Below are 27077 nucleotides of genomic sequence, written 5' to 3'. Positions count from 1 at the left end.
CACAGATGGGCACTTGCCAAAGTGTGCAGCTTGTGCCAAATTATTGAAAGATTTGGAACTGATTAAGACATTTGATTACAAGAGATTGAGTTGATAAACTGCTTCATGAAGACAACAGTAACAACTGATGGAAACACCAGTTAACCTTTCCTAAAGCATTTTTATCAGATTTTCTTTGGAGTTAGTCTCTGCTATCAAATTGCCTAACTCCTTTTCAAGACCATGGTTACCTTAGGGCTCGATCTCAATGTTGCAGCAGCTTGCTGCTTTTGACCAAATATCCAGCACATCCTGCATTCATAATTCATTTTGCTACAGATATTAAAATCTAAAGGCAGATTTTTTACTGCCAGCGGGATTTTCCTGACCTGCTGAAGTCAGTGAACTGCTCGCCACATTTTACAGCTCCACCCGTAAAATTCCACCCTAAATTTCTGAAGATATATCCACTTAAAATAAAACACATTTTTCTTTTCTTTGACTAGAATTTTGTTTTGTTTTAATTTTCTGAAAAACAGTTTGATGGTGGAAAATTTTCCTGACTCCAGTTAATTGATGGCTGTGGCTCGTTGCCAGGGTTAAAGGGCATGCTTCAGTATGTCGATGCGGGTTCCCTACATGACATGACACCGTCTCCCATGCGGCCTTCTCATGATTATAATGCACATTGAGTGTTATAGATAAAATGTGCTAAAAAATATAATGACAGATTATCTCTATAACATACTTAACTGCAACAATGACTGTAGGATAAACCTTTAACATAGTTTTAATTGGAATTGCTAATTGTGCATTGAACTGTACAGCCCTATCTCCTGCTCCCTTAAATGACACAAGCAAGATGAAGCAAAGAATACAATTTTTTTTCCAGTTTTGTTATAAATATGTACATGCTTCAATTTATAATTTTTTTACATGTTTTTCTACATATATATGTAAGTGAAGATTTTGCTGCGATATAATTTTCAAGAACACAATCAGCTATAAAATGTTCTTCCTGGTCTGTCAGTGAGACTTAAAGCAGTTAGTTTCCTCTGTTTTATAAGATGCTGCATGTGCATCTAACATTAAAAAGCTGCATTGACATACCATTATAATATGTCTTTCTAAAGCGAATACTTATTGAAATGCAGTAATGATTAATTTTAATGGCATTGTCTGCTGGACCAATGCTGGGCAGGATGCTGCGAGAACTTACTCTCTTCTTCAAATATTGGTGACGTTGCCTCAGTTTAAATCCATGGGGGCACTGACAACAATGCCGCTCTCCCTCAGTGCTGCACGAGGGTATTAGCTTAGATTGTGCGCTGAAAGCTTGACCAGGTAGGTGGGCTCTCAGTTTATCATTTCTTGGGAGAAGTGTACAATATTAGAACAGCTATTTATTTTTTTTAAAGATGGCTTCTACCTTCCCAATTATTGCCAGCCTCAAAAGCAAATCCTGAATGAAAATATCAAACCCAGGGTGCAAAAAGTCCCTCTTCCAAAGAACTAGCATCACCTTAACTGTGCTTCCCAGAAGTTTTATTGATCATAGCGAACCACTGGTAGTGGCTGTAAGTATAAAAACAAATGTTTTAACCTTGTTGACTCTGAGTTTGGCGACTGGCACAACAGAAGTGGATCTTCTCCAATCACACAAAAGTATAATTTGTTTGAGTTAATTCATTGTTTAATTAAAATCATCCACTGGTAAGAAGAGGTAGGGAAAGGGAATGGAGTTTTTACAGTGTGTACAGGAATCCTTTTTTTACCCCAAATGTAAGAAGCCAATCAAGAGAGAAATCATTGATTAACCTAATAATAAATAGCAAACCAGAGCAAATAAGAAGAGAACACAATGGAACATTTAGGCAATAGTGATCACAACATAGTGGGGTTTAAAATAAAGGTTGAGAAAGACCTAAGTAAAACGAAAATCAAAACAATAGATTGGAAAATAGCTTGATTGTAAAGAATGAAAATAGTGTAAGGGAAGGTAAACTGGAAATAAAGTGGACAAATAAAGAAAAAGAACAGCAGTGGGAAATATTTAAAATGATCAATAGTGTTGATGGGTAATATATTTCACTGAGAAACAAGAACAAACCAACTAATAATGCCATACCATGGATGAATAAAGAAATAAGGGTAAAATTGAAACTGAAGAATAAAGTGTACATTAAGTTCATCGACAATAAAGGAGAGGATGACATTAGGGAATATGAAGATTAAGGAAATAAATTAATAAAAAACCAATGAAGAACACAAAGAGAAACTAAATAATTAAACTATCAAAGAATATAAAAAGAAATAAGGAAAACGACATAAACAATCAAATAAATACCTTTGGATTAGGGATACAGCTACAAAGGTATGCACAAGGTACTCACACCTAAGGACAGGGAAATGATCAAAACATTGAATTGTTACTTTGTCTCTGTGCTTACCTGGGACACTAATGACATTAGATGATACAAAGACATTGAAGAGAGGAAGAGGCAAGATAATTGATAAACTATTTAAACTTAGAGAAGTTAAAACCCAAGATCTGGAAGGAGGCATCTGCACATATTAAAAGAAGTTAGGGAAAGGAATTAGTGCATTAGAAAACACAATAGTGCCAAAGGACTGGAGGACAGCTAATATAATTCCTATATTTAGAAAGAGAGATAGAACAAAGTCCAGGGAACTATAGACCACTTGGCTTAATATTGGCAATAGGGAAGATGATCAAATCTTTACTTAAAGTTGTAATTGGGAATCATCTAGGAACTGAAAATATAATAAATAGTCAGTCTGGCTTTCAGAGGGATTTCATGCTTGACCAACCCTCTTGAATTAGTAGAAAATACGAGCGTAATGTAGTAGATTCATTTTGAAAAGGCCTTTTGATAAGGTCATGGAATCAGATTGGTTATGCTGCAGAAGGAGGCCATTCGGCTCAGCATGTCTGTACCAGCTCTCCAAATGAGCATTACGACTTAGTGCCATTCTCCTGCCTTTTGCCCTGCCCTAGCACATTGCTTCTATTCAAATAATCATCCAATGCCCCCTTGAATGCCTCAAAGGTGCTGCACACTGAAGTCAGAGACTGCGGAGTCAGTGGACAAATAACGGACTAGAAAGCAAGCTAGCTACAAAACAGAAAACATAGGCTAAGGTAGTTCCTCATACTGGCGAAAGATGGGAAATGATGTTCCACAAGAATTGGTGTTGGAACCACAGTTGTTTCCAATTTACATAAACGACTCTGGAATCAGAAGTACGATTTCAAAATCTGAAAATCACGCCAAATTGGGAGTATAGTTAATACTGAGGAAGGTTGTGACAAAATGCAAGAACATTTTAATAAACTTGCAGAATGGACAAGTAAATGGCAAATGAATTTCAATACGGACAACTGAAAGATAATGCATTTTTGATAAGGCCTATTCCTGTGCTATAAATTATATGCAATTCAAGTTTAATTCATTTATGTTCTGTTTTATTTAATTAAAAGCATCTGTGCTGGAGAACTTCTAACCTTATACCATTTAATGGAATAAAAGTTTGACAAGAAACAGGAGACCTCCCTGAGGTTCATAAGAAAAAAGAAAGAACTTGTACTTATTTAAAGGAGAGGATGACATAAGGGAATATTTAGCGCATTTCACATCTTTAGAATGTCCCAAAGCGCTTCAAAGACAACAATGTACATTTGGAAGTGTGGTCCATATTGAATCTGCAAACACAGCAGGTCTACCAGCAATAAGGTAAATGCCCATTTAATCTGTTTTGGTGATGTTAGTTGAGGAACTAACATTGGCCAGGATGCATATTTTCCTAGGGCCATTTTTATCTCTGCGTTCATCAAGTTAGATTGTAGTCTGCCACAAAGTACTTATAACTATCAGAGCAGTAAGAATTAACAATGTGATTATGAAGTCGGGCTGCAGCATAGCTAGTTGGTGCCTTTGTATGCTGTTGCAATGTTCAAATGGCTCCTATGATTAATCCTGAGCTGACGGCTGATTCATGATTTTGCATGATTTCTCTCCTTGCCCCAGCCCTCATCCATTTAGATATTGCTTTACAGTCAGCCAACATTGAACAAAAGATCCTTTTAGCTCCAAACTACTGTTAGTGCTGCTCCCTTTTGGCCAACAGAAGGTGTGTTAATTACCATCTACTCTGTTTCTTTGAGATGCGTGAAGACTGAGGAAGAAGCAACATCTATGATAGACAATTGAGTTGAAATGTGAAGCTGTCAGCAATCTACCTGCTGGAGATAGCTGTCAGCTGTGAAGAAGAAGCAGTAAAGGAAATGACCTAAGCGCTAGGTCAGCATGCAATTCAGAAATCTCTTGCTAACATGTATTTATCGACTAAACGGCGACTGGCTACAGTCAGAACCTAAGAATTTATGAGTGTTTCATTCTCCCGCCCCATCCCTCTAATCAGATGGTCAGAAACTATTTTATAGTTTCACTGACAGCCAGCAATTCAATTTCTGTTCCGTCACACCTGGGACTAATCCATTGTTCTTAAAAATAGATTTTTCAATGACGTTTGCAGTAACTCAAATTTATTCTGCACAGAGGAAAGGTTAAAATGTTCAAAGATGATCTTTTTGTCTAATTGTACAGTACGACCCTTCACAGTGGCTCCTTCAGATGGTGACTCCCAGGAGTGCAGGTAAAAGCCCTTCCCTTTCTGCAGAAGGCAGCTCTGGACAGATGTCAGGAAGATTGCATGAGACCAGTAAGACGTTTAGCAGTCAGTGACTTACCCTAGAAAACATAAAATCAAGTTTAAATACATTTAACAAAGAGTACTAAGAGTCATTTATTGCTGATGGATGCACCTATTAACCATTGATATTATCAGTGTTGTCATAGGTATTTAAAGTGGGCACATGAAATTTTCGTGCCATCGTCAATTCAAAAATCTACTGCACTACAGTTAGCTTTTCTCTTTGAACCTTGAGCTGTGTTGGAGGAAGGTTTGCTTTTTAGCTCTATAATAAGGTAGGATTGCATTTATTTTAAAACTTACCATATCTCTCTGCTTTTCACATAATGGGTTAATTTAAAATGCTGTCACTGCTGTGTAAATCACTCATTCCGTGAACCACAGCATCGTACAAGCAACGAATAATATGAAGGACGAGCTGCATCATGTTGGCCAAAACGCCAGAAGAACACATGGCTTTTCAGCTAATGACATGGGACCTTTCACATTCACCTAAAACAGTAGACGTGGAAGACAGGGCCTCAAATAAACATCTCACCTAGGGAGTGGCATCTCCAACAATGCAGCACATTAACTTGCAATGAGATTTCAGTCTAGATTACAGCGGTGTGTACCTATGTGAATTGGAGTGAAGCTTGAACCCCCAAACTGTCACTATTGGTAAAAACATGGGAGACTTATAAAGAAGGCAAATGCACATGGGATACAGGGCAATTTGATAAGGTGGATTCAAAATTGGCTTAGTTGTAGGAGACAGAGGGTGATGACAGAAGGATGCTTTAGTGACTGGAAGCCAGTGTCCAGTGGTGCACCACAGGGATCTGTGCTGGGTCCCCTATTATTCATCATTTATATAAACGACATAGATGTCAATGTGGGGGGTATGATTAGTAAGTTTGTGGATGACACAAAGATTGGCCGGGTGGTTAACAGTGAGGTTGAGTGTTCTGGGCTACTGGAAGATATAGACAGGATGGTCAAATGGGCAGACAAGTGGCAGATGGAATTAAACCCTGAAAAGTATGAGGTGATACACTTTGGAAGGAGTAATTTGACAAGGAAGTATTCAATGAACAACATGGCACTAGGAAGCTCTGAGGAACAAAGGGACCGTGGCATGTGTGTCCTTAGATCTCTGAAGGCGCAGGGACATGTTAGAGGGGTGGTGAAAAAGGCATTATGGAACACTTGCCTTTATCAATCAAGGCATAAATTACAAAAGTAGGGAGGTCATGTTGGAGTTGTATAGAACCTTGGTGAGGCCACAGCTGGAGTACTGTGTGCAGTTCTGGTCGCTACATTATAGGAAGGATGTGATTGCACTGGAGGGGGTGCAGAGGAGATTCACCAGGATGCTGCCTTGGATGAAACAATAAAGCTCGAAAAGAGGTTGGATAGACTTGGGTTGTTTTCATTGGAGCAGAGAAGACTGAGGGGGACCTGATCAAGGTGTACAAGATTATGAGTGGCATGGACAGGGTGGATCAGGAGCAGCTGTTCCCCTTAGTTGAAGGGTCAGTCATGAGGGGACATAAGTTCAAGGTGAGGGGCAGGAGGTTTAGGGGGGATGTGAGGAACAACTTTTTTACCCAGAGGGTGGTAATGGTCTGGAAAGCGTTGCCTGGGTGGGTGGTGGAGGCGGGTTGCCTCACATCCTTTAAAAAGTACCAGGATGAGCACTCGGCACGTCATAACATTCAAGGCTATGGGCCAAGAGCAGGTAAATGGGATTAGGCAGGTAGGTCAGGTGCTTCTCACTTGTTGGTGCAGACTCAATGGGCCAAAGGCCCTCTTCTGCACTGTGATTCTGAAAATGCTGGATGTAATCTAAGGGGCTGGATTAACCATGGTCAGGAGTTTTGGGATAGCAGGGTTTCTCTTCCCGCCATCCCAGGAATTGGCGGAGAACACATTCATGCTGATACTGCCTGCCCCACAGCCGACCTGATTGGCTGGTTGCTCTCTAGTCCCCACAGTGACTGAAGCTGCAGTGGACAGGACTGGGACTGCGAGCAGCCCCCACCAGAGCCTAAGCCCTGGGATTCCAGGGTGCGGTAACTATGGGGGTCTCAGGGCAGGATGGGGAGATGAGGTCTGAGGTGGCGGGCAGGGAGAAGTGGGGGCGTCAATGGAGAGGCTGGGGGTAGGGAGCACCTTGCAGGGGCCAGGCCTCCTGGGGCCTGCGGCCGATGTTAAAGGGAGGCTGCTGATGGAGGTGCAATCCCCAAACTCCCCCCTTCCTGCCCGAGGCCTGAACAGGTTACTTTTTGGGCTTTCTCCCTGACCTGAACTCCTCCTGCCAGCCTGAAAATTGAGGCTGGGCTGAAAATGGCCTTCAGTAGTCAATAATCAGCCACTTAAGGGTCTCAATTGGGGCAAGGGTAGGCAGACCGGCCTGGGTCTTGCCTGTCCAGTGCAAAATAGCAGAGTGGTCGTGGCAGGTGGTGTCCAGTGGGAAGGCCATCTGAAAAATGTTACAGCCACTCCCCACCTATAAACATGTCAGCTGGGGAGTGGAAAACTCTGCCCCACAATATTAATGCACACTGACTTAACTAGTTTTCCAATGTTGTTATTGGTATCAATACACAAAATTCAGTAAAGATGGATATTAGAGGCTGAATGAACAAGCCTGTGAGGAATGCATAATAATGAAAATGCTGCTCATTTTTTCTCCATGCATGGATTTTAAAATAGAAGGCCAGTCCTTCCACCCAGTAGATGGGTAGGAAGGTCATGGTGATGCTGGAAGTTCCTGCACACACTGTGGAGGCTTGGCTTCCAGTTGGATGGGGAGCTGGTTGGGTGAGGGCCATAGGTTCAGGTCAGTCTGTGCCAAAGAGGGTGTACAAGATGTAATGGTGGTTGGAGGGGGTGGGGGGGGGTTGGGGTGGGGGGGGGTGCGGTGTCAGTGTGTGATCTCAAAATTGGGTTATGGAGGGTTGGCGGGGGGGGTTCAATTCGGGGTAGGGGGATGCATCCAAACAGTGTCACTTAAAGATTGAGTGGGCGGCAGACCTTGGGCTCCCATTGGGTGCAAAATGGCAGCCTTGGGGCTGGAGATCTGAGGTCTGTAGTGCAGTTGGGATCAGAAGCCTGAAAGGAGTTGAGGGCTGAGGAGGGAGGATTGGAGGTCTGGTAGTGGGTCAGCTGGGAACCTGGTTGGGAGGGACGGGGTTAATCAGTGGCCTGGAGGTGTGGGGGGTGGGGGGGAACAAGGAGGGTCTCATGGTTGGGAAGAGTTTGGAGGTCTTGTGGTTGGGGGAGGACATGGAGGGTCTTGGGGAGGAGGGATGATGAAGGCTTCTCAGGAAGGTACTGTATCTGGATCCAGGAGCGAGGTGCAAAGGCACTTACCTCCACCAAGTCCTGTCCTCAATGAAGGTGCCGGGTTCCCCAAAACTTGGGAAACCCAACTGACTAGAGTTAAAGATGAAAATTTAAATGACAGTGAGGCTCGCAACCTTATTATCATATTTAAATTTCCAACCCACCTCCTCAGTGTGGGTTAGCTGCCCATCTACATTCCGGTCCCAGTTAAAGCTAGAAGTGGGCAGGTTTGGGCCAGGAAGCAGACTTTCCAGACTTTTACTCCTTACCTGACACAAAACTCTATATTTTTGGGTAAAATTCACTCCAATGTCTCCACATCCATTTTTCAGGTGTGACATGGGTGCCTAAAACTCCAATAAGTACACACTTGTTATGAGCTGGAAGTGAACTGCCCACTGCATTGGTGTCCAGAGACCCCACAAAATAACAGGTGTTCATTTCTGTGCATGTGCAAATAAGGAACCTAGCATTTGTTTGAGACCTATTGCAAGACTGGGTTGCCCTGAAAGCAGCCAGCATCAGGCACTCAAGGAAACCAAGTTTACATGCAGCTTAACCAATAGTCATCAATAGAATCACTGGAGGCTATCACCTGTCAAAAACACTTTCTTGACTGTGGAAGCAGGAGGGCTTCCCCTGGCTTCACTGCAGTCCTACAGACCATCACCTTCTCTCTCAATCACCTTCCTTCCCCACACCTAGTTTCCTTCCTGGTCTCCATTCTCCTTCCCAGTGCAAAACTTCTTTTCTCCTCCTGGTTCCCCTCCCCACCCTGGTCTCTCCTTCTCCCCAATTTCCTTGCTTTCTGGTATTCCTCCTTCCCCTTGCTTTCTCTCCTTGGGCCTACCTGTTCAGGCATTGGGGTTGCATTCTGTACTCAGTTGATTCTGGTAGGCCAGCGCAAACAAACTTCTAGGCCCTACCTTTTGGCTGGAAAGCTGAAAACTGACTATTTGATGAAAGAGACTGTGCAGAGAAGCACAGTCCAAACACTTTTGAAATTATACTGCTGTATTTTCTTTATCTAGATTAAACATATGGCCAATGATTCACAATGGAATATGTTGGCTTACCAAGTAAGCTTGGGATTTAATCCCTCAATACACTGTTTCCAATAATAAGTAATAGCGGGTTAATGCCGATTTGATTGCTGTCTGTACTCATTCAAAGGAAAATGGGTACCACATTAGCCTGCTTTTGAACCAATGTTCAGTCCTTGAGTGCTACTCTGTCATGTAGCTGACCTGATCCCTCATGTCTCATTATTCTAGGAGGGATACCATTCAATGTGGGAATCTGAGTGATATTTAGAATCTCAAAGACAGTGATGGGCAACCTAGGCTAGTGAATGGGCCGCATGAGTGACCCTCCTTCATCTCAGTGGGCCGTGAGATTGAAATCGAGCATGCGCACTAACCGTGACCCATAAAAACTTGTGGGCCATGCCAATGGAACTATAGCAGTGCTTTGATTGGACACAGAGGAAGCGCACAGCTCTCACAGTCAATGTTGTGTGCAATCAGCATGCACCTCACCTTCACGTGCCCTTGCTTTGTGTGCGTATCACTTTAGTAACACCGGTAGGAAAAAGCTATGTGTTCAGAAACCAGCGGAATCTGGTAGCCCTTTGCGTGGGCAACGACCAACAAAATTTCTCACGGGACTCACTCAGAACCCTAATGGGCCACATGTGGCCCATGGGCAGCAGGTCGCCCACCACTGGTCTAAGATGTCCATCTCATTGAAGTAAGTCTTTGGTTTTGAATTATTCCTGACATAGAGGACATATTACTGGGGTCCTCCCCAGGATGAAGCAAACATTCAATATTGTATTTTTTTAAAAAACTTTCAGCCCTGCTACTGTTCTTAAGAGTTCAGATCTCTTCTTTGACTGCCCCTTAACTGGTGTGGATTGAAAGAATATCTTGTTGTTGTGTTCAACATCCACAGCAATGCTTATTTTCACTATCCTTTATTCATTCCCCTCATTTTCTCACGAGACATTTGTAGATTATTTTCCTTGCTCAGTTTAGATTGTTTTATTGAGCTACTTATGTTTGTGTTGGGGAGAGTCTTTGTGAAGTAATTTTTCCGAAACTGAAAGGAAGCATTCGGTGGGTATGGAATGCTGGAAGAGAATTAAGCAGTAACCAGAGAAAATGAATAGAAATTGAAGATTTGTAAGTAGCAGAAGAAGTCTAAAGGGTGTATCTTCTGTTCAATTTACATTGGTGCAAAATGCAATCATAAAAATATTTACATTTTTCAGAAAAAACTAACCACCTGTGCCCTAAGTAGTCCAATTTATTTCTTTTCTTTTTTTGATTTCACTGCTGGTAATCTGAAATAAAAACAGAAGAAGTGCTGGAAACACTCAGCTGGCCAGGCAGCACCTGTGGAGAGAACCAGAGTAAGCAATTCAGGTCAATGACCCTTCACCAGAATTGAGGAAAGATAGAATTGTAATAGGCTTTGTGCAATTGTACCAGCTGTCCCTCGTGGAAAAATCTATGCAGAGAAATATTTTTGACCACAAGTCCCTCAGGCAGTGGTTGGCACGTAATGTCCTAGAGGCCCTGCAAGAAAAGGAGATGGTGGATCCTGTCGGATGGTTCCCCGAGCAGACTGTCAAAGACGTTTGGCAAAATGCCTCATCGCCAGAACTTTCCAACAAGCACCAAGATGTAACTTGGCTGGTGGTGAGAAAGGCCCTCCCCGTCAGATCCTTCCTACATACCAGGAGTCTTACCCCCTCTGCACGTTGCCCTCGAGGTGGCTGTGGTGGGGAAGAGACCATTGTTCAACTCCTTGTGGAATGTGCCTTTGCAAAGAAGGTCTGGAGAGAGATGCAGTGGTTTTTGTCGAGGTTCATCTCAAGCAGTGCTGTGACACAGGACTCTGTACCCTATGGGCTGTTCCCAGGGACACACACCGAGACAAACATCAACTGCAGCTGGAGGATCACCGACTCGGTGAAAGACGCCCTTGGTCTGCCGGAAATTTGTTGGTCTCCCAGTGCAAAGAGTTGACCCCGACCGAGTGTTGCAGACTGGCACATTCTAAGGTTCAGGCTTACGTTCTAAGGAGTGCTTGGCCATCGCAAAGGTGCAATGCGGAAGATTCGCTGTCTAAGACCTTTCTGTCATAGTGCACCGAGGGGCTGGGAATTGTATAGACCCCTTGGGTTATACGGTTTACAATGAATGTATGTTTTAAATACTAAATGTATCGTAATTGTATTGAAGCACCTCAGAGTGCAACATCATGTATGTTGATAACTCCAATGCCATTACACTGTCTGACTGTCTGTAATGACCATATTAAAATGACTGTAATATTCATTGATTGTATTGAAGCACCTTGTGATCCACGTGTAAAAGTTGAATCTGATTCTACTTTTTGTGATGACCATTTAGAAATGTTTTGTAATGTTCTTTCAGATATTTTATGAATAAAGTATATTTTTCCAAAAAAAAATTTTTTAAAAGTTCTTTATTCTCCTTTCCTTGGCAGATAGAATACAATGTGGCGAAGTGTCAATCCACTTGGGCTGGAAAAATAAAAAAAAAGCAGAATATATTTTGAATGACAAGAGACTGGAAAATGTTTGCATCCAGAGACTGCCGGGTGTTCTTGTACGTGAATCGCGAAAAGTTAACATGTACGTACAGCAAGCAATGAGGAAGACAAATTAGCATGTTCGTTTTTGTTGCAAAAATATTGGGATGTGAGAGTAAAAATGTCTCACCACAATTATATAGGGCATTGGTGAGGCCACACCTGGAATGCTGTGTGTAATTTTACTCTCCTTACTTAAGGAAAGACATACTTGCCCTAGAGGGAATGCAAGAAAACAGGTTGTTGGGGTGAGGGGATTGTTCTGTGAGAAGAGATTGAGTGGACTGGCCTATATTCCCTGGAGTTTAGAAGAATGGTGATCTAATTGAAAAATATAAAATTCTTAAAAGGCTCGTCAGGGTAGATGTGGAGAAATGTTTCCCCCTGGCTGGGGAATTTAGAGCATGGGGTCACAGTCTCAGAATAAGGGATTTGGCCATTTAGGACTGAGATGAGGAGAAATTTCTTCACTCAAAGGGTTGTGAATTTTTGGAATCCTCTACCTCAGAGAGCCGTAGATGCTCAGTCATTGAGCACTTTCACCACAGAGGTTGATATATTTTTGGGTACTAAGGGACGTATGGAACATGGGAATAGTCCAGGAAGTTGGCGTTGAAGTGGAAGTTCAGCCATGATTATATTGAATGGCGGAGCAGACTCAAAGGGCCACATAACCTACTCTAGTTCCTATTATAAAAGCAAAATACTGCAGATGTTGGAAATCTAGAACAAAAACAAAAATACCTGGAAAAACTCAGCAGGTCTGACAGCACCTGCGGAGAGTGATACAGTTAACGTTTTGAGTCCGAATGACTCTTCATCAGAACTGCTGAGTGTTTCCAGATATTTTTGTTTTTGTTCTAGATTTCCAGCATTCACAGTATTTTGCTTTTATCTTAGTGTTTAATTTGACTGCCACCTCTCTTCAAAGAATGTCTACCTTAAAGAAGTATTGCTCTTCTTTCCGACAGGATTTCCACCTCTCTCTGTTGCCCTGTTCACCTTCATTGCTTTCCATTTCTCTCTTGGTGCTTGACAAGGTGTTTACTAAAACTCACTTTCACAGGCATATTTCATTCCTCAGTGACTGTCTCCATCTCTGACTTACCCCATGTGGATTCCAACTGAAGTTCCACCCCTCATGTTTCGAACCCACCCAGGATTACAGGTATCTCCAGGACATACAATGCTCCTCGGACTGCTGTTCTCGTTGCATCCTGAGATCCACACTCAGTGCCATGCGCCACCATATGAACACAATCGACCTCTCCCTCTAACAGCACCGCCGCACCCAATTTCTAAGCTGTCCTTGCCCCCAGTTTCATTTTATTATTTGTCTCATCCAACACTTCAACAAGAAACTTTGTCTCTTTCTTTCAGATGCAAAGCAATGCAAGCTCCAACAATTCATCGACTCCAACGCCCATTCAGGACCCTCCACCCCTGCCCATCTCTATGTCCCCATCCCGTCTTCCATTCCCAGCCCTGTCCGTGTATTCACCATACCCTCTGACCTTCCCGTCTCTGATGCTGCATGTTCAGTGCTCAGCAAAGGACTCAGTTTCATATCCTTACGCCCTCACCTCAATGAATTTCGGGCTCAGCACGATACTGAACTCTTCTTTCGCCGCCTTCTTCTCCGGGCTCACTCCTTTGGGCATGAGTCCTCTCCCCGTTCAACGGATCCTTTACCCGCCTCCAATATTTTCCCTCCACCTGGACCCCTCCTCCTGGATTTTTACCTGCTCTTGATCTTTTCATTGAGAACTGTCGGCATGACATCAGTCGTCTCAATTTCTCTGCTCCTCTCACCCACTCTAACCTGTCTCTTTCTGAACTTGCACTCCGTTCTCTCAGGTCCAACCCTGACATTATCATCAGACCTGCTGACAAGGGTGGTGCTGTTGTTGTCTGGCACACTGACCTCTACCTCGCAGAGGCTGAGCGTCAACTCGCAGACACTTCCTCCTACCTCTCCCTGGACCATGACTCCAGCACTGAACATCAATCCATTGTTTCCAGGGCTGTCACTGACCACATCTCCTCTGGAAATCTTCCTTCCACAGCTTCCAACCTCATAGTCTGCCAACCTCAGACGGCCCGCTTCTACCCCCTCCCCAAAATCCACAAACAGGATTGTCCTGGCAGACCGATCATATCAGCCTGTTCCTGCCCCACAGAACTCATTTCTTGCTATCTTGACTCCATTCTCTCTCCCCTTGTCCAGTCTCTTCCCACCTACACCCGCGATTCCTCTCACGCCCTACATCATATCAACAATTTCCAGTTCCCTGGCCCCAACCGCCTCCTCTTCACCATGGATATCCAATCCCTCTACACCTCCATCCCCCACCAGAGTGGTCAAAGGGCTCTCCGCTTCTTCCTCGAACAGAGGCCAGAACAATCCCCATCCACCACTACTCTCCTCCGTCTGGCTGAACTTGTTCTCTCACTGAACAATTTCTCCTTTAACTCCTCTCACTTCCTCCAAATAAAAGGTGTGGCAATGGGTACCTGCATGGGCCCCAGATATGCCTGTCTCTTTATGGGGTATGTGGAACATTCCTTGTTCCAGTCCTACTCCGGCCCCTTCCCACAACTCTTTCTCCGGTACATCAATGATTACTTCGGTGCTGCTTCATGCTCTCATCGGGACTTGGAAAAATTTAGTAATTTTGCTTCCAATTTTCACCCCTCCATCATTTTCACATAGTCCATCACTGACACTTCCCTTCCCTTTCTTGACCTCTCAGTCTCAATTTCTGGTGATAGACTGTCCACCAATATTCATTACAAGCCTACCAACTCCCACAGCTACTTTGACTACAGCTCGTCACACCCCACTTCCTGTAAGGACTCCATCCCATTCTCTCAGTTCCTTCGCCTCCGTTGCATCTGTTCTGATGATGCCACTTTCAAAAACAGTTCTTCTGACGTCTTCCTTCTTCCTTAAACGAGGTTTTCCACCCATGGTGGTTGACAGGGCCCTCAACCGTGTCCAGCCCATCTCCCATGCATCCGCCCTCACACCTTCCTCTCCCTCCCAGAACCATGATAAGGTCCCCCTTGTCCTCACTTATCACCCACCAGCCTCCGCATTCAAAAGATCATCCTCCGCTATTTCTGCCAACTCCAGCATGATGCCACCAGCAAACAACATATTCCCTTCACCCCCCCGGTGGCATTCCGTAAGCATCGTTCCCTCCGGGACACCTGGTCCACTCCCCCATCACCCCCTACACCTCAACCCCTTCCCATGGCACCTCCCCATGCAACCACAGAAGGTGCATCACCTGCCCCTTTACTTCCCCCCTCCTCACCGTCCAAGGGCCCAAACACTCTTTTCAAGTGAAACAGCACTTCACTTGCACTTCCCTCAATTTAGTCTACTGCATTCGCTGCTCCCAATGCAATTTCCTCTACATTGGAGAGACCAAACGCAGACTGGGTGACTGCTTTGCGGAACACCTTAGGTCTGACCGCAAGCATGACCCAGACCTCCCTGTCGCTTGCCATTTCAACACACCACCCTGCTCTCATGCCCACGTCTGTCCTTGGCCTGCTGCAATGTTCCAGTGAAGCTCAATGCAAACTGGAGGAACAGCACCTCATCTTCTGACTAGGTACTTTACAGCCTTCCGGACTGAATATTGAGTTCAACAACTTTAGATCATGAACTCTCTCCTCCATCCCCACCCCCTTTCCGATCCCCCATTTTCCAATAATTTATATATATTTTTCTTTTCACACCTATTTCCATTATTTTTAAATATATTTCCATCCATTGTTTTATCTCTACCTTTTAGCCTATTTCGATCCCCCCCCCCCTCAATTAGGGCTATCTGTACCTTGCTCGTCCTGCTTCCTACCCTTAATGTCTCCATTTGCACATTCCTTAGATAATATCACCACTGTCAACATCTCTTTGTCCTTTTGTCTATGACATCTTTTGGCAATCTCCACCACCTATCATTGGACCTCTATCCAGCTCTACCTGTCCCACCCTCCCCAACACCCCCCCCACCCTGCCTTAAACCAGCTTATATTTCACCTCTTTTCTATTTTTCTTTAGTTCTGATGAAGAGTTATACGGACTCGAAACATTAACTGTGTTCCTCTCTGCAGATGCTGTCAGACCTGCTGAATTTTTCCAGGTATTTTTGTTTTTGTTCCAGTTCCTATTATTATGTTCTCCTAAAAGTGCTAATGGTTCTAAGAGTCCATGATTACTGGGAATGCTCTCCCAAGTGGTTATCCTTCACGTGTGGAGCTAGACAGTGAGTGCTGCCAGGTTATTTGACAATGGTGCTATTTGCCTATAGCTTGCAATGTAGAGCTCTGACTGCGATTACCTAATTCAGTGTACACAAGACACAGTAATTACAGTTGTGCCTGGCCAAGTTCCACAGTGAGTGGAATGTCTAGCATCTAAGCCATTAATCAAGCATTGCTTTTTACAAAGAATACCATTTACATCTTATTTACACATCATTAAGCTTTTCCAAGCTCAGAGGATGATTGTGGGCCCATCAGTACACACTTTATGTCAACAGAGCTGTGAAACTCTTAACTTACCACACTGCGAGTGAATTTTTCCAGCGAGGTTCTGCGACCCTGCTCATTTTCAGGCTTGAGGGGAGGTGGCCGTGGTGGGGAGTGGGGGCGGTGGTGGGGAGTGGGGAAGAAAACAAAGCAGAAAGAATCACAACAGGAAGACCAGAATAATGTGTAGCAAATGTGATACAAAAATAATCAGTGGAGGGGAAGTTAAGCCTGAGATACAGGCAGCTCCAATGGAGCAGGGACACCAATTGATGTTTCAAATGAGGGGCTTACATTGCTTAAATCCCTGTTGGCCCGACAGGAATAACAAAGGGCAGTAAAAAAAAAATCTACCATGAATAAAGAGGATGCATTGTATCATAACAAGAAACATTTCTATGAATTGAGTAGGGTAAAATGAGCCTTAGTTTCTCTCCCTGACCACCAGCCAGTCACATGCTAGAAGTGCACGTGTGGGCATGGCGATCAGCTGTGATGTCTCCTGCAGTTGAATAGTCTCTTATCACTGACTCTCAATGCTCACCCATGAACAATAACCAATTGGAAATTGGGCTACATGTTTGGCACCCAGGAAAAAAGTTACCCTCACTAAGGGAGGGGAAGCATAGGCACAAAATACGAGATTAAAGCTTCTTATTAAAAATTACTGATCTTAATCATTCCTAATGGCCTCATTCATGAGGCAACTTGAAATGCTTTTCAATTGTAGTTTGCTCTGCAGGCCCAAAAGTTAAATGTTCAGCTCTGATTTCTAGATGCTTTTAGGGGGCAGGCAGGCAGAGCCCTGTTACCAGGCTGCTCAGTTGCTTTGCCTTCATTTCTGATCTCCTGGGTCATGCACCTCCTAAGGGGTCGCCTCCCCCACTGAGGCTACGTTGGAGTTCTGGGGATGAAGATCAAGGATGATCCCTGAAAGCCAGCCAGCTAGTAGCACAGCTAAAAATGCGCCCTCTGCAGTGTCACAGATCATGCTTGGACCACAGAGGACACATTCCACCAGGTTCTACGTTGTCCAAATGAGTGTTTTTTCCTCTTGTTCCCCACTGTCCCAACTCTTGCTGAGGTGCAGTCCCACAGGCTCTCATGCTTTCACCCAGGTTTTTTTCCTTTATTCCTTTATGGGATGTGGGCGTTGGGCTTTGCTGGCAAGGCCAGCATTTGTTGCCCATCCTTAATTGCCCTTGAATTGAGTGGCTTGCTAGGCTATTTCAGAGAGCAGTTAAGAGTCAACCACATTGCTGTGGGTCTGGAGTCACATGCAAGCCTAAACAGGTATGCATGGCATATTCTATTCCCTAATGGACAATAGTGAACAACCAACCTCATAGTCAGCCTTTTAAATATAGCTTTTTAAATATATATTCCAGATTTTATTAATCGAATTTAAATTCCAACAACTACCGTAGTGGGATTTGAAACCATTTCCCCAGTCTAGACCTCTGAATACTACTTTAGCAACATTACTACAATGCCACGATCTCCCCACAATCCCGACTGCTCTAATTTGTTCTTGGACAATTCGATCATGAAGGGCAGCACAGAGTTCGGGTGCTATGCAGCCATTAAATTTGGAGTGATTGGTTTTACTCCTTTCCTACGGGTTCCATGGCTCATTGTGACAACCCAATAGCTGCTCCAGCTGTGATGGCTTGGTGGGGAATCAAATGTGAGACCTCTGGCCTTTGAGCCTTAGTAACACATTAACACAGCGCATTTAACCAGTCAGCTAAAAATGAACTTTACTGGACAGCAAATCAAAGGATGTAATCACAAATAAGGATCAAAATATTACTTCCAAATGTCAGTAGGCATAGGATTCTTGGACAATACCTTCTTCTTAGCTTGTAAAAGCTCCTGATAACCATTGGAACGCAGAAAGCGAGCATAACTGTCACTTTTCATCAGTTTATAGATGTGTTCCTGAAAGGCAAGATTAATGCGATTTAAACTGCTTCCACCCCATCACTGATCACATAACCGTCCATCTAGGATTTCTTGGTATTTGACAACATCTACCCACAGTAGAGTCAAACTTGTTCGGCGTTATCACTGTGACATCTGTGAGGCATTTTAGTTCCTGGGGCTGGGGGAAGCTGGGGGAAGGGGGCACCGGGCCAGCTTTATGTAGTTTAGAATTATGTGGTCATGGCTGCCTGCTAGCACCAAGGTAAATTGGGGGGCCGGGGGGGTCGGTGGCAAGGGGAAGCAGAGGGAGGGGAAGGGTCATTAAAATGCTATGAGGGCCTGAATGACATCAGAGGACCCCGATTACCATGCATTGGCTGCGTACAAAAGGACCTAGATAAGGTGTCAGTAGGCAGGAATTGAGCAGGAACGGGGCAGTATGTCTTGGCTTAACTATTTAAACTGAGTTCCTACTGCATTAAAATTCTCCCCATGTCATGCTTACAAACAGAGCTTAGACCAATGGACTGTAAGCAGTTAGTCTGTTTTAATATAGAGCAACAGTATTGTATCTCTTTGGTCAGTAAACCATTTCATTTATAAATAGCTCTGGTACAGCAGCATAAACTATAAAGTGGCCCGGCATTGTGATAGGACCATAGAATAGTTATAGCACAGGAGGAGGCCCTTTAGCCTTTCATGTCCATGCCAGCTTTGCACAAGAGCAACTCAGCTAGTCTCACTCCCCCTGCCTTTTCCCCATTGTTTTAACCGTTAGGACACATATTTGACATCTTGTATATTCTGCCAAGCAATTTATCACAATCAATGTTCAATGTTACCTCAAGATTACATTAACCCAGAGAATAAAGCACAGTCAGTCAGTAAGGGTCACAGATTGTTTAAAGAAACAATCAAGTCTTTCACAGGTGAAAAATGGCATTGAAATTATGTCTCAGCAGCAGCAGGTAGATCATCATTGCTTCAGGTGTCTCAAGAAGGGCCACACTAACATGTATATTTATGCCAACTCTTTGAATGCTTCTATTAATTCAGAGTAAATATACAACAGTACCAATATATAGAATTCTGAACAATAATAACAAACATCTAACTCAACATTATCATTGCAATACCTTAAGATCGAATGCAACATTGGTCCTATTCTTCTCTTCTTACACATTTCATTTTCAATATGATATCCTTCAATGGCACATATGCAGTGGGAATAGTGGCCTGCATTCGAGCTACTGCACGGGTTGATGGGGGGAGGGGAGGGGGCGGTGGTTGGCGGTGAGGTGAGCGCATGGAACAAAAGAATTGTTTATTGAGACCATGGGGTTTTTTGCTCTTATTTCCTACCTGGAAACACAGGGAGAAGGGGGATGTAAAATGGTCGGCTTTGGTTTGGGAAAAAGGCTGAAGAGTTAAAAAAGCGAAGCAGAAACCCAACCCACCTCAAATCTTCCCACTTCTGGTTTTAACAGAGTTTGGACAAGGGGCAGTCAACCAGATTCTGGAATGCTCGCAGCAGTTTGCAAGTTAGCAAATATAACATCGCAATTCAAGAAAAGAGGGAGAGAGACAACATGGAACTACAGCTCAGTTGGCCTGACATCAGTCGTCAGGAAAGTGCTGGAATCTATTATTTAGGAAGCCTTAACAAGGCACTTAGAAAAGCATAGCATAATTAGACAAAGTCAGCACAGTTTTATGAAAGGAAAATCCTGTTTGACAAATTTATTGGAGCTTTTTGAGGATGCTATTCATTGTGTTGGTAAAGGGGAACCAGTAGATGTAGTATACCTGGATTTCCAAAAGGCATGCAATAAGGTACACTGCTTCCTGCCACTCAGCCAATTGCCTATCCACATTGCTACTTTCTCTTTTATTCCATGAATTCTAACTTTTCTCACAGTGCAGTACTTTATCAAATGCCTTTTGGAAATCCATATGCACCTCATCAATAGCATCACCCTCATCAACACTCCCTGTTACCTCATCAAAAAACTCAAACAAGTTAGTTAAGCATGATTGCCCTTAATAAATCTGTGCTGGCTTTCCTTAATTAATGCACATTTGCCCAAGCGGCTATTAATTTTGTCCCAAATAATAATTTCTAATGCTTTTGCACAACCAAGGTTAAACTGACTGGCCTTTAGTTGCTGGCCCTATCTTTACACCCTTTTTTGAATAAGGGTGCAACATTTGCAATTCTCCAGTCCTCTGGCACCTGAGTCTAAGGAAGATTGGAAAATTATCTCCACAACAGTCTCCACAGTTTCCAATCTCACTTCCTTCAGGATCCTTGGATGCATCTCATCTAGTCCTACTGCTTTATCAACTTTAAGTACAGACAGCCTAACCAATACCTCATTCTTATCAATTTTAAACCCTTCAGGTGTCTGAACTACCTCCTTTCACCATGACCTGGGCAACATCATCTTCCTTGGCAAAGACAGAGGCAACATATTCATTTCATACCTCAGCTTGCCCCCTGTCTCCATGCTTAAATCCCTTTTCTGGCCCCTAATCAGCCCCACTTCTCTTACCACCCTTTCACCATTTATATTCCTGAAAAACACTTCTAGATTCCCTTTTATGTTAGCTGTCAATCTCTTTTCATACTCTCTCTTTGCTTCTCTGGTTTGCTTCTTCAATTCCCCTCTGAATTTTTTATATTGAGCCTGGTTCTCAAATTGTGTAATCCTCCTGACAAATGTCATAAGCACATTTTTTCTACTTCATCTTAATTTTTCTCTCTTTCAACAACCAGGGAGCTCTGGATTTCGTTGCCCTTCCTTTCCCTTAAGTGTGAATATGCTTTGACTGTATTTGAGCTTTCTCTTCTTTAAAGGCAGCCCATTACAGCTTTGCCTGCCAATCTTTGATTCCAATTTATCTTGATCTAATCCATTCTTACGCTATTGAAGTTGGCTTTCCCTCAGTTAATTATTCTTACACGAGACTACTCCTTGTCCATTTCCATAGCCAATATGTACCTTATGATATTATGATCACTGTTCCCTAAATGTTCCCCTATTGTCTCTTGATCCATTTGACTTACCCCAAAAACCAGGTCCAGCAGGACCTACTGTCTCTTTGGGTTGGAAACATACTGCTACAGAAAATTCTGCTGAACACATTCTAGGAACTCTTGCCCCCTCTGCCCTTTACACTATTACTACCCCAGTCTACCTTTGGATAATTAAAGCCCCCCCGCCCCGCATTCCATAATTCTCGCACTTCTCTGTAATTTCTTTTTCAAATTTGTTTTTCTACATCTTTCCCACTAGTTGGCGGTCTATAGACTATGCCAGGCAATGTAACTGCACCTTTTTTGTTCCTTGGCTGTAACCAAATAGATTTTATCCTTCACTTCTCTGGGAATTCTCTCTCTCCAGACAATGCTAATCGAACAATTCACTGGCTGCATGGCTATTTGATGGGGAGGAGGTGGTGGAATCAGGGGGCATCTGTTCAGATGCATTTCCTTCCTTCTGTAGCTAGAGGGCATCTCCTGCTTAAGAGGTACTAGCTACCTTTAAGTGGTGCCAGGGGTGCCTGATATCCAAAACAAAAACAGAATTACCTGGAAAAACTCAGCAGGTCTGGCAGCATCGGCGGAGAAGAGTTGACGTTTCGAGTCCTCATGACCCTTCAACAGAACTAAGTGAATATTAGGAGAGGTGTGCAATATAAGCTGGTTTAAGGTGGGGGGTTGGGGGGGGAGTGGGGGGGGCGGTTTGGTGGTGGTGGTGGGGGGAGAGAAGTGGGGGGGCTGGTGTGGTTGTAGGGACAAGCCAGCAGTGATAGGAGCAGATAATCAAAAGATGTCACAGACAAAGGAACAAAGAGGTGTTGAAGGTGGTGATATTATCTAAACGAATGTGCTAATTAAGAATGGATGGCAGGCCACTCAAGGTACAGCTCTAGTGGGGGTGGGGTGGAAAGACTAGCAGGGCATACAAGATTTAAAAACAATGGAAACAGGTGGGAAAAAAAAATCTATATAAATTATTGGAAAAAAACAAAAGGAAGGGGAAAGAAATGGAAAGGGGGTGGGGAAGGAGGAGGGAGTTCAAGATCTAAAGTTGTTGAATTCAATATTCAGTCTGGAAGGCTGTAAAATGCCTAGTCGGAAGATGAGGTGCTATTCCTCCAGTTTGCGTTGGGCTTCACTGGAACAATGCAGCAAGCCAAGGACAGACATGTGGGCAAGAGAGCATGGTGGAGTGTTAAAATGGCAAGCGACAGGGAGATTTGGGTCTTTCTTACAGACAGACCGCAGGTGTTCTGCAAAGCGGTTGCCCAGTTTACGTTTGGTCTCTCCAATGAAGAGGAGGCCGCATTGGGAGCAACAAATGCAGTAGACTAAGTTGGGGGAAATGCAAGTGAAATGCTGCTTCACTTGAGAGGAGTGTTTGGGCCCTTGGAGGTGAGGAGAGAGGAAGTGAAGGGGCATGTGTTGCATCTTTTGCGTGGGCATGGGGAGGTGCCATAGGTAGGGGTTGAGGAGTAGGGGGTGATGGAGGAGTGGACCAGGGTGTCCCGGAGGGAGCGATCCCTATGAAATGCTGATAGGGGGGTGAAGGGAAGATGCGTTTGGTGGTGGCATCATGCTGGAGTTAGCGGAAATGGTGGAGGATGATCCTTTGAATGCGGAGGCTGGTGGGGTGATAAGTGAGGACAAGGGGGACCCTATCATGTTTCTGGGAGGGAGGAGAAGGCGTGAGAGCGGATGCGCTGGAGATTGGCCGGACATGGTTGAAGGCCCTGTCAACGACCGTGGGTGGAAAACCTCGGTTAAGGAAGAAGGAGGACATGTCAGAGGAACTGTATCTGAAGGTAGAATCATCAGAACAGATGCGACGGAGGCAAAGGAACTGAGAGAATGGGATGGAGTCCTTACAGGAAGTGGGGTGTGACGAGCTGTAGTCGAGGTAGTTGTGGGAGTCAGTAGGCTCGTAATGGATATTGGTGGACAGTCTATCACCAGAAATTGAGACTGAGAAGTCAAGGAAGGGAAGGGAAGTGTCAGAGATGGACCATGTGAAAATGATGGAGGGGTGAAAATTGGAAGCAAAATTACTAAATTTTTCCAAGTCCCGATGAGAGCGTGAAGCAGCACCGAAGTAATCATCGATGTACCGGAGAAACAGTTGTGGGAAGGGGCCGGAGTAGGACTGGAACAAGGAATGTTCCACATACCCCATAAAGAGACAGGCATATCTGGGGCCCATGCAGGTACCCATTGCCACACCTTTTATTTGGAGGAAGTGAGAGGAGTTAAAGGAGAAATTGTTCAGTGTGAGAACAAGTTCAGCCAGACGGAGGAGAGTAGTGGTGGATGGGGATTGTTCGGGCCTCTGTTCGAGGAAGAAGCTAAGACCATCTTGGTGAGGGATGGAGGTGTAGAGGGATTGGATGTGCATGGTGAAGAGGAAGCTGTTGGGGCCAGGGAACTGGAAATTGTTGATGTGATGTAAGGTGTCAGAGGAATCACGGATGTAGGTGGGAAGGGACTGGACAAGGGGAGAGAGAAGGGAGTCAAGATAACGAGAAATGAGTTCCATGGGGCAGGAACAGGCTGATATGATCGGTCTACCGGGACAGTCCTGTTTGTGGAGTTTGGGTAGGAGGTAGAAGTGGGCCGTCTGAGGTTGGGCGACTATCAGGTTGGAAGCTATGAGAGGAAGATCTCCAGAGGAGATGAGGTCAGTGACAGTCCTGGAAACAATGGCTTGATGTTCAGTGGTGGAGTCATGGTCCAGGGAGAGGTAGGAGGAAGTGTCTGAAAGTTGACGCTCAGTCTAGCGGATGGGGAGGGGCACTCAGTGAGGTGATAAAGAGGCAGGGTAATCAGAAGGAGGGGCATGTAGGAGTGGGGTGATCAAGGAGGTGGAATGATGGGGCTGGGACACATGGGCAGGGCACAGGGGTGAGCACCGTAGTGGCAGGATGATTAAGGGGTGGGGTGATCATGAGAGGTAGAGGTCAGTGCGCCAGACAACAACAGCATCACCCTTGTCAGCGGGTTTGATGACAATGTTGGGGTTGGACCTGAGAGAACAGAGTGCAGTGAGTTCAGAGAGAGACAGATTAGAATGGGTGAGAGGAGCAGAGAAATTGAGACGACTAAAGTCACGCTGACAGTTCTCAATGAAAAGATCAAGAGAAGGTAAGAATCCAGAGAGAGGGGTCCAGGTGGAGGGAGAATATTGGAGGTGGGTAAAAGGATCCGTTGAATGGGGAGAGGACTCCTGCCCAAAGAAATGAGCACGGAGACGAAGGCGGCGGAAGAAGAGTTCAGCATCGTGCCGAGTCCAAAATTCATTGAGATGAGGGCGTAAGGATATGAAACTGAGTCCTTTGCTGAGCACTGAACGTTCAGCGTCGGAGAGGGGAAGGTCAGGGGGTATAGTGAATACACGGCCGGGGCTGGGATTGGAAGATGGGGTGGGGACAGAGGGACAGGCAGGGGTTTTCTTCTCCGCCGATGCTGCCAGACCTGCTGAGTTTTTCCAGGTAATTCTGTTTTTGTTTTGGATTTCCAGCATCCGCAGTTTTTTGTTTTTATCTTTGCACCTGATTTCCATCCTTCCCACCAAACAGATTTGCAGGTAATGAATAGCTCAGTAGTGCACAGCAATTAACTTGCAGCATGAATATTACTTACTGTCTGAGCCAACACTAATAATAGTGTGCAGGGCATGAGTGACTCATCCTCTGAGCACCCCGCACCTTGAGCAACCCCCTCTCATGATCACCCCACCCCTTAATCATCCTGCCACTACGGTGCTCACCCCTGTGCCCTGCCCACGTGTCCCAGCCCCATCATTCCACCTCCTTGATCACCCCACTCCTACATGCCCCTCCTTCTGATTACCCTGCCTCTTTATCACCTCACTGAGTGCCCCTCCCCATCCACTATCCCCCTTAACTAATTGAACAGCAGAACAGGCTCGAGGGGTTGAATGTCCAATGTTAAACAGGCACGACCAGCTTTTGTTTTCTAACCAGCTCATGCTGTGTGGCCTTAAAAAAAATACTCCTGTGTTTGTTTTGTCATTAGTGCCATTAAACCTAAAACGTAAACCTGAACAAACCTGTGCATCTTCAAAGGTGTACCTTCCTGGATCCTTGACATTCTGACTGGTTATCTCATACGAATGGGAATCCAGGTTGATGGCACTGGGTGCTCCTGGAGCAAGAAACTCCTGCCAGGTTTCTTGAACCTTGTCTGGGACTTCCAGCAGGGGGCGTTTCTTCAGATCCTCTGCTGCCAACCAAAACCTGCAGAGGGAAAGAAAGGACTTGGATTAAAACTGAGCCAAAGAATATTAATCTAAAGCAATTGATGAATCCAATCTTTCAATAACAGACAAGCGATATTATCACTTCAACATGTTAATTTCCCAAAGATCCATGTCATTGATTAAACAGATTTAATCATTGGCCTTACCATTTGATACCTGATTTAACTTAGTAAAAAGTTAATGGAGAGCTGGTAATATACAAACATAATTAGATTTAGATGATATTAATAAATATTCCTGAGGAAATGTATTATATAAAGGATAGGCAATGAATTAGCAGAATATTTAATCAGAAAACCTGTAATAACTGAAAGCCGAGTGTCCGTACCTCCATATTATCTGGATTAGTTTCACGGACTGCAACTTCCAACTGTCCATGAACAAACTATGGCCTTTCATAGTCTGAGGATCAACCTTCTCTCACCCACAATTTACATATTGGCTTTATATATAGAAAAACTTGCCTATTGCCTCTTTTGCATCCCTGGGAAGGATAGAAAAGAAAGCTTACTGATCGCTAGATTCTACCTTCTCTCTCCAAATTCTGCTGTATCTCGGCTATCAAGTTTATCAGTACTTCAATGGTTGTTACGACTCTGAAAATTTTGTTTTTAGTTCCAAACTTACATCTTCCTCTTTATGCTCACATCCTCTTCCGCACTATCCTCTTTATCGCGTGCTCTTCCTCCTTTCATCACTCGCATGTTTATCCTCATCCCCACTTTTGTCACCTGCATTTCCTCACTGTTCTTACTAACATAATGTGTTCTTCTGAACCCTTGTCACACCACTTCTTCACCCAACCCATCCTTTCTTAGCATCTCAAAGCCATCAAACTCCTGGCCACCCGTCCTCCTGTAATCTGCTACATGCAGCTGGCCACAGGCAGGTCAGCAGAGAGGCAGATGGGTGGCAGGCGCAGTTCGTTGTACAGAAACGTGAAGTAGTGCATTTTAGGATAAAGAGCACATGGGATGAAATCGAGCTTTGTAAAATGGATGCAAATGGAGTGGAAAATCGGACGGGTGGTCAATCCGCCATTGCTGCTTTTGCACACACACCTATGTTACATTTCACTTTAGTGACAGGAGTGCAAGAAAAAGTGGAATAAAAATGGTTTCTGGATTTTATATACAGGAGCATTAAATACAAAAGCAAAGAAGTAATATTGAATTTGTACAGATATATACACTACAACTGCAGTACTGGATGCAATTCTTAATATAGGATGAATTAAAACCTTGGCAATGATGCAGGCAATAATACTAAGAGTAAGGCGTTATAGTTATGAAGAAAAGCTTGAAAATTGAAGGGTTTTCAATGGAATAGAGAAGGCTGAATGGATGTTCATAAAATTCTGAAAGGTTTTGAGAAGAAAATGTAAGGTTTTTTTTTCATTGTTTGGCAGTTTGGCCACAAAGACCCAGGATTATCATGAAAAAAGAGGGAAAACAAATCATTATTTATTAGAACATGGAGGCCTAGAAATTGAGCCATAAAGCTCCCATGTTTCAGGAGCTACCGAGTCTAAATTCCCAAAACAGCCGGTAGGAAACACATGCATATATCGGGCTGGAAGTGCACCGACTGCCACATCACTTAAGGACAAACAAGAACTGTCATCTA

At 44.1% G+C, this 27077-nt stretch overlaps 1 protein-coding gene across 1 annotated transcript in view; it reads right to left on the bottom strand.

The window, feature by feature from the left end:
• Nucleotides 1-4634: 4634 nt before the first annotated feature.
• Nucleotides 4635-27077, bottom strand: part of rgs6 (regulator of G protein signaling 6) — a 180608-nt gene continuing 158165 nt past the window's right edge. The window contains exons 13-16 of the mRNA XM_041214476.1: nucleotides 25242-25428; nucleotides 18058-18147; nucleotides 16240-16293; nucleotides 4635-4751 (exon numbers count right to left, since the gene is read on the bottom strand). Of these exons, the coding sequence (XP_041070410.1) occupies nucleotides 4701-4751; nucleotides 16240-16293; nucleotides 18058-18147; nucleotides 25242-25428 (382 nt within the window). The 3' untranslated portion in view covers nucleotides 4635-4700. The remainder of the gene's footprint in view (nucleotides 4752-16239; nucleotides 16294-18057; nucleotides 18148-25241; nucleotides 25429-27077) is intronic.

Source organism: Carcharodon carcharias, chromosome 20 (genome assembly GCF_017639515.1).
Source record: "Carcharodon carcharias isolate sCarCar2 chromosome 20, sCarCar2.pri, whole genome shotgun sequence".
Taxonomy (NCBI): Eukaryota; Metazoa; Chordata; class Chondrichthyes; order Lamniformes; family Lamnidae; genus Carcharodon; species Carcharodon carcharias.
Note: the sequence above shows the minus strand (reverse complement) of the source record. Positions and strands in the feature narration are given on the sequence as shown.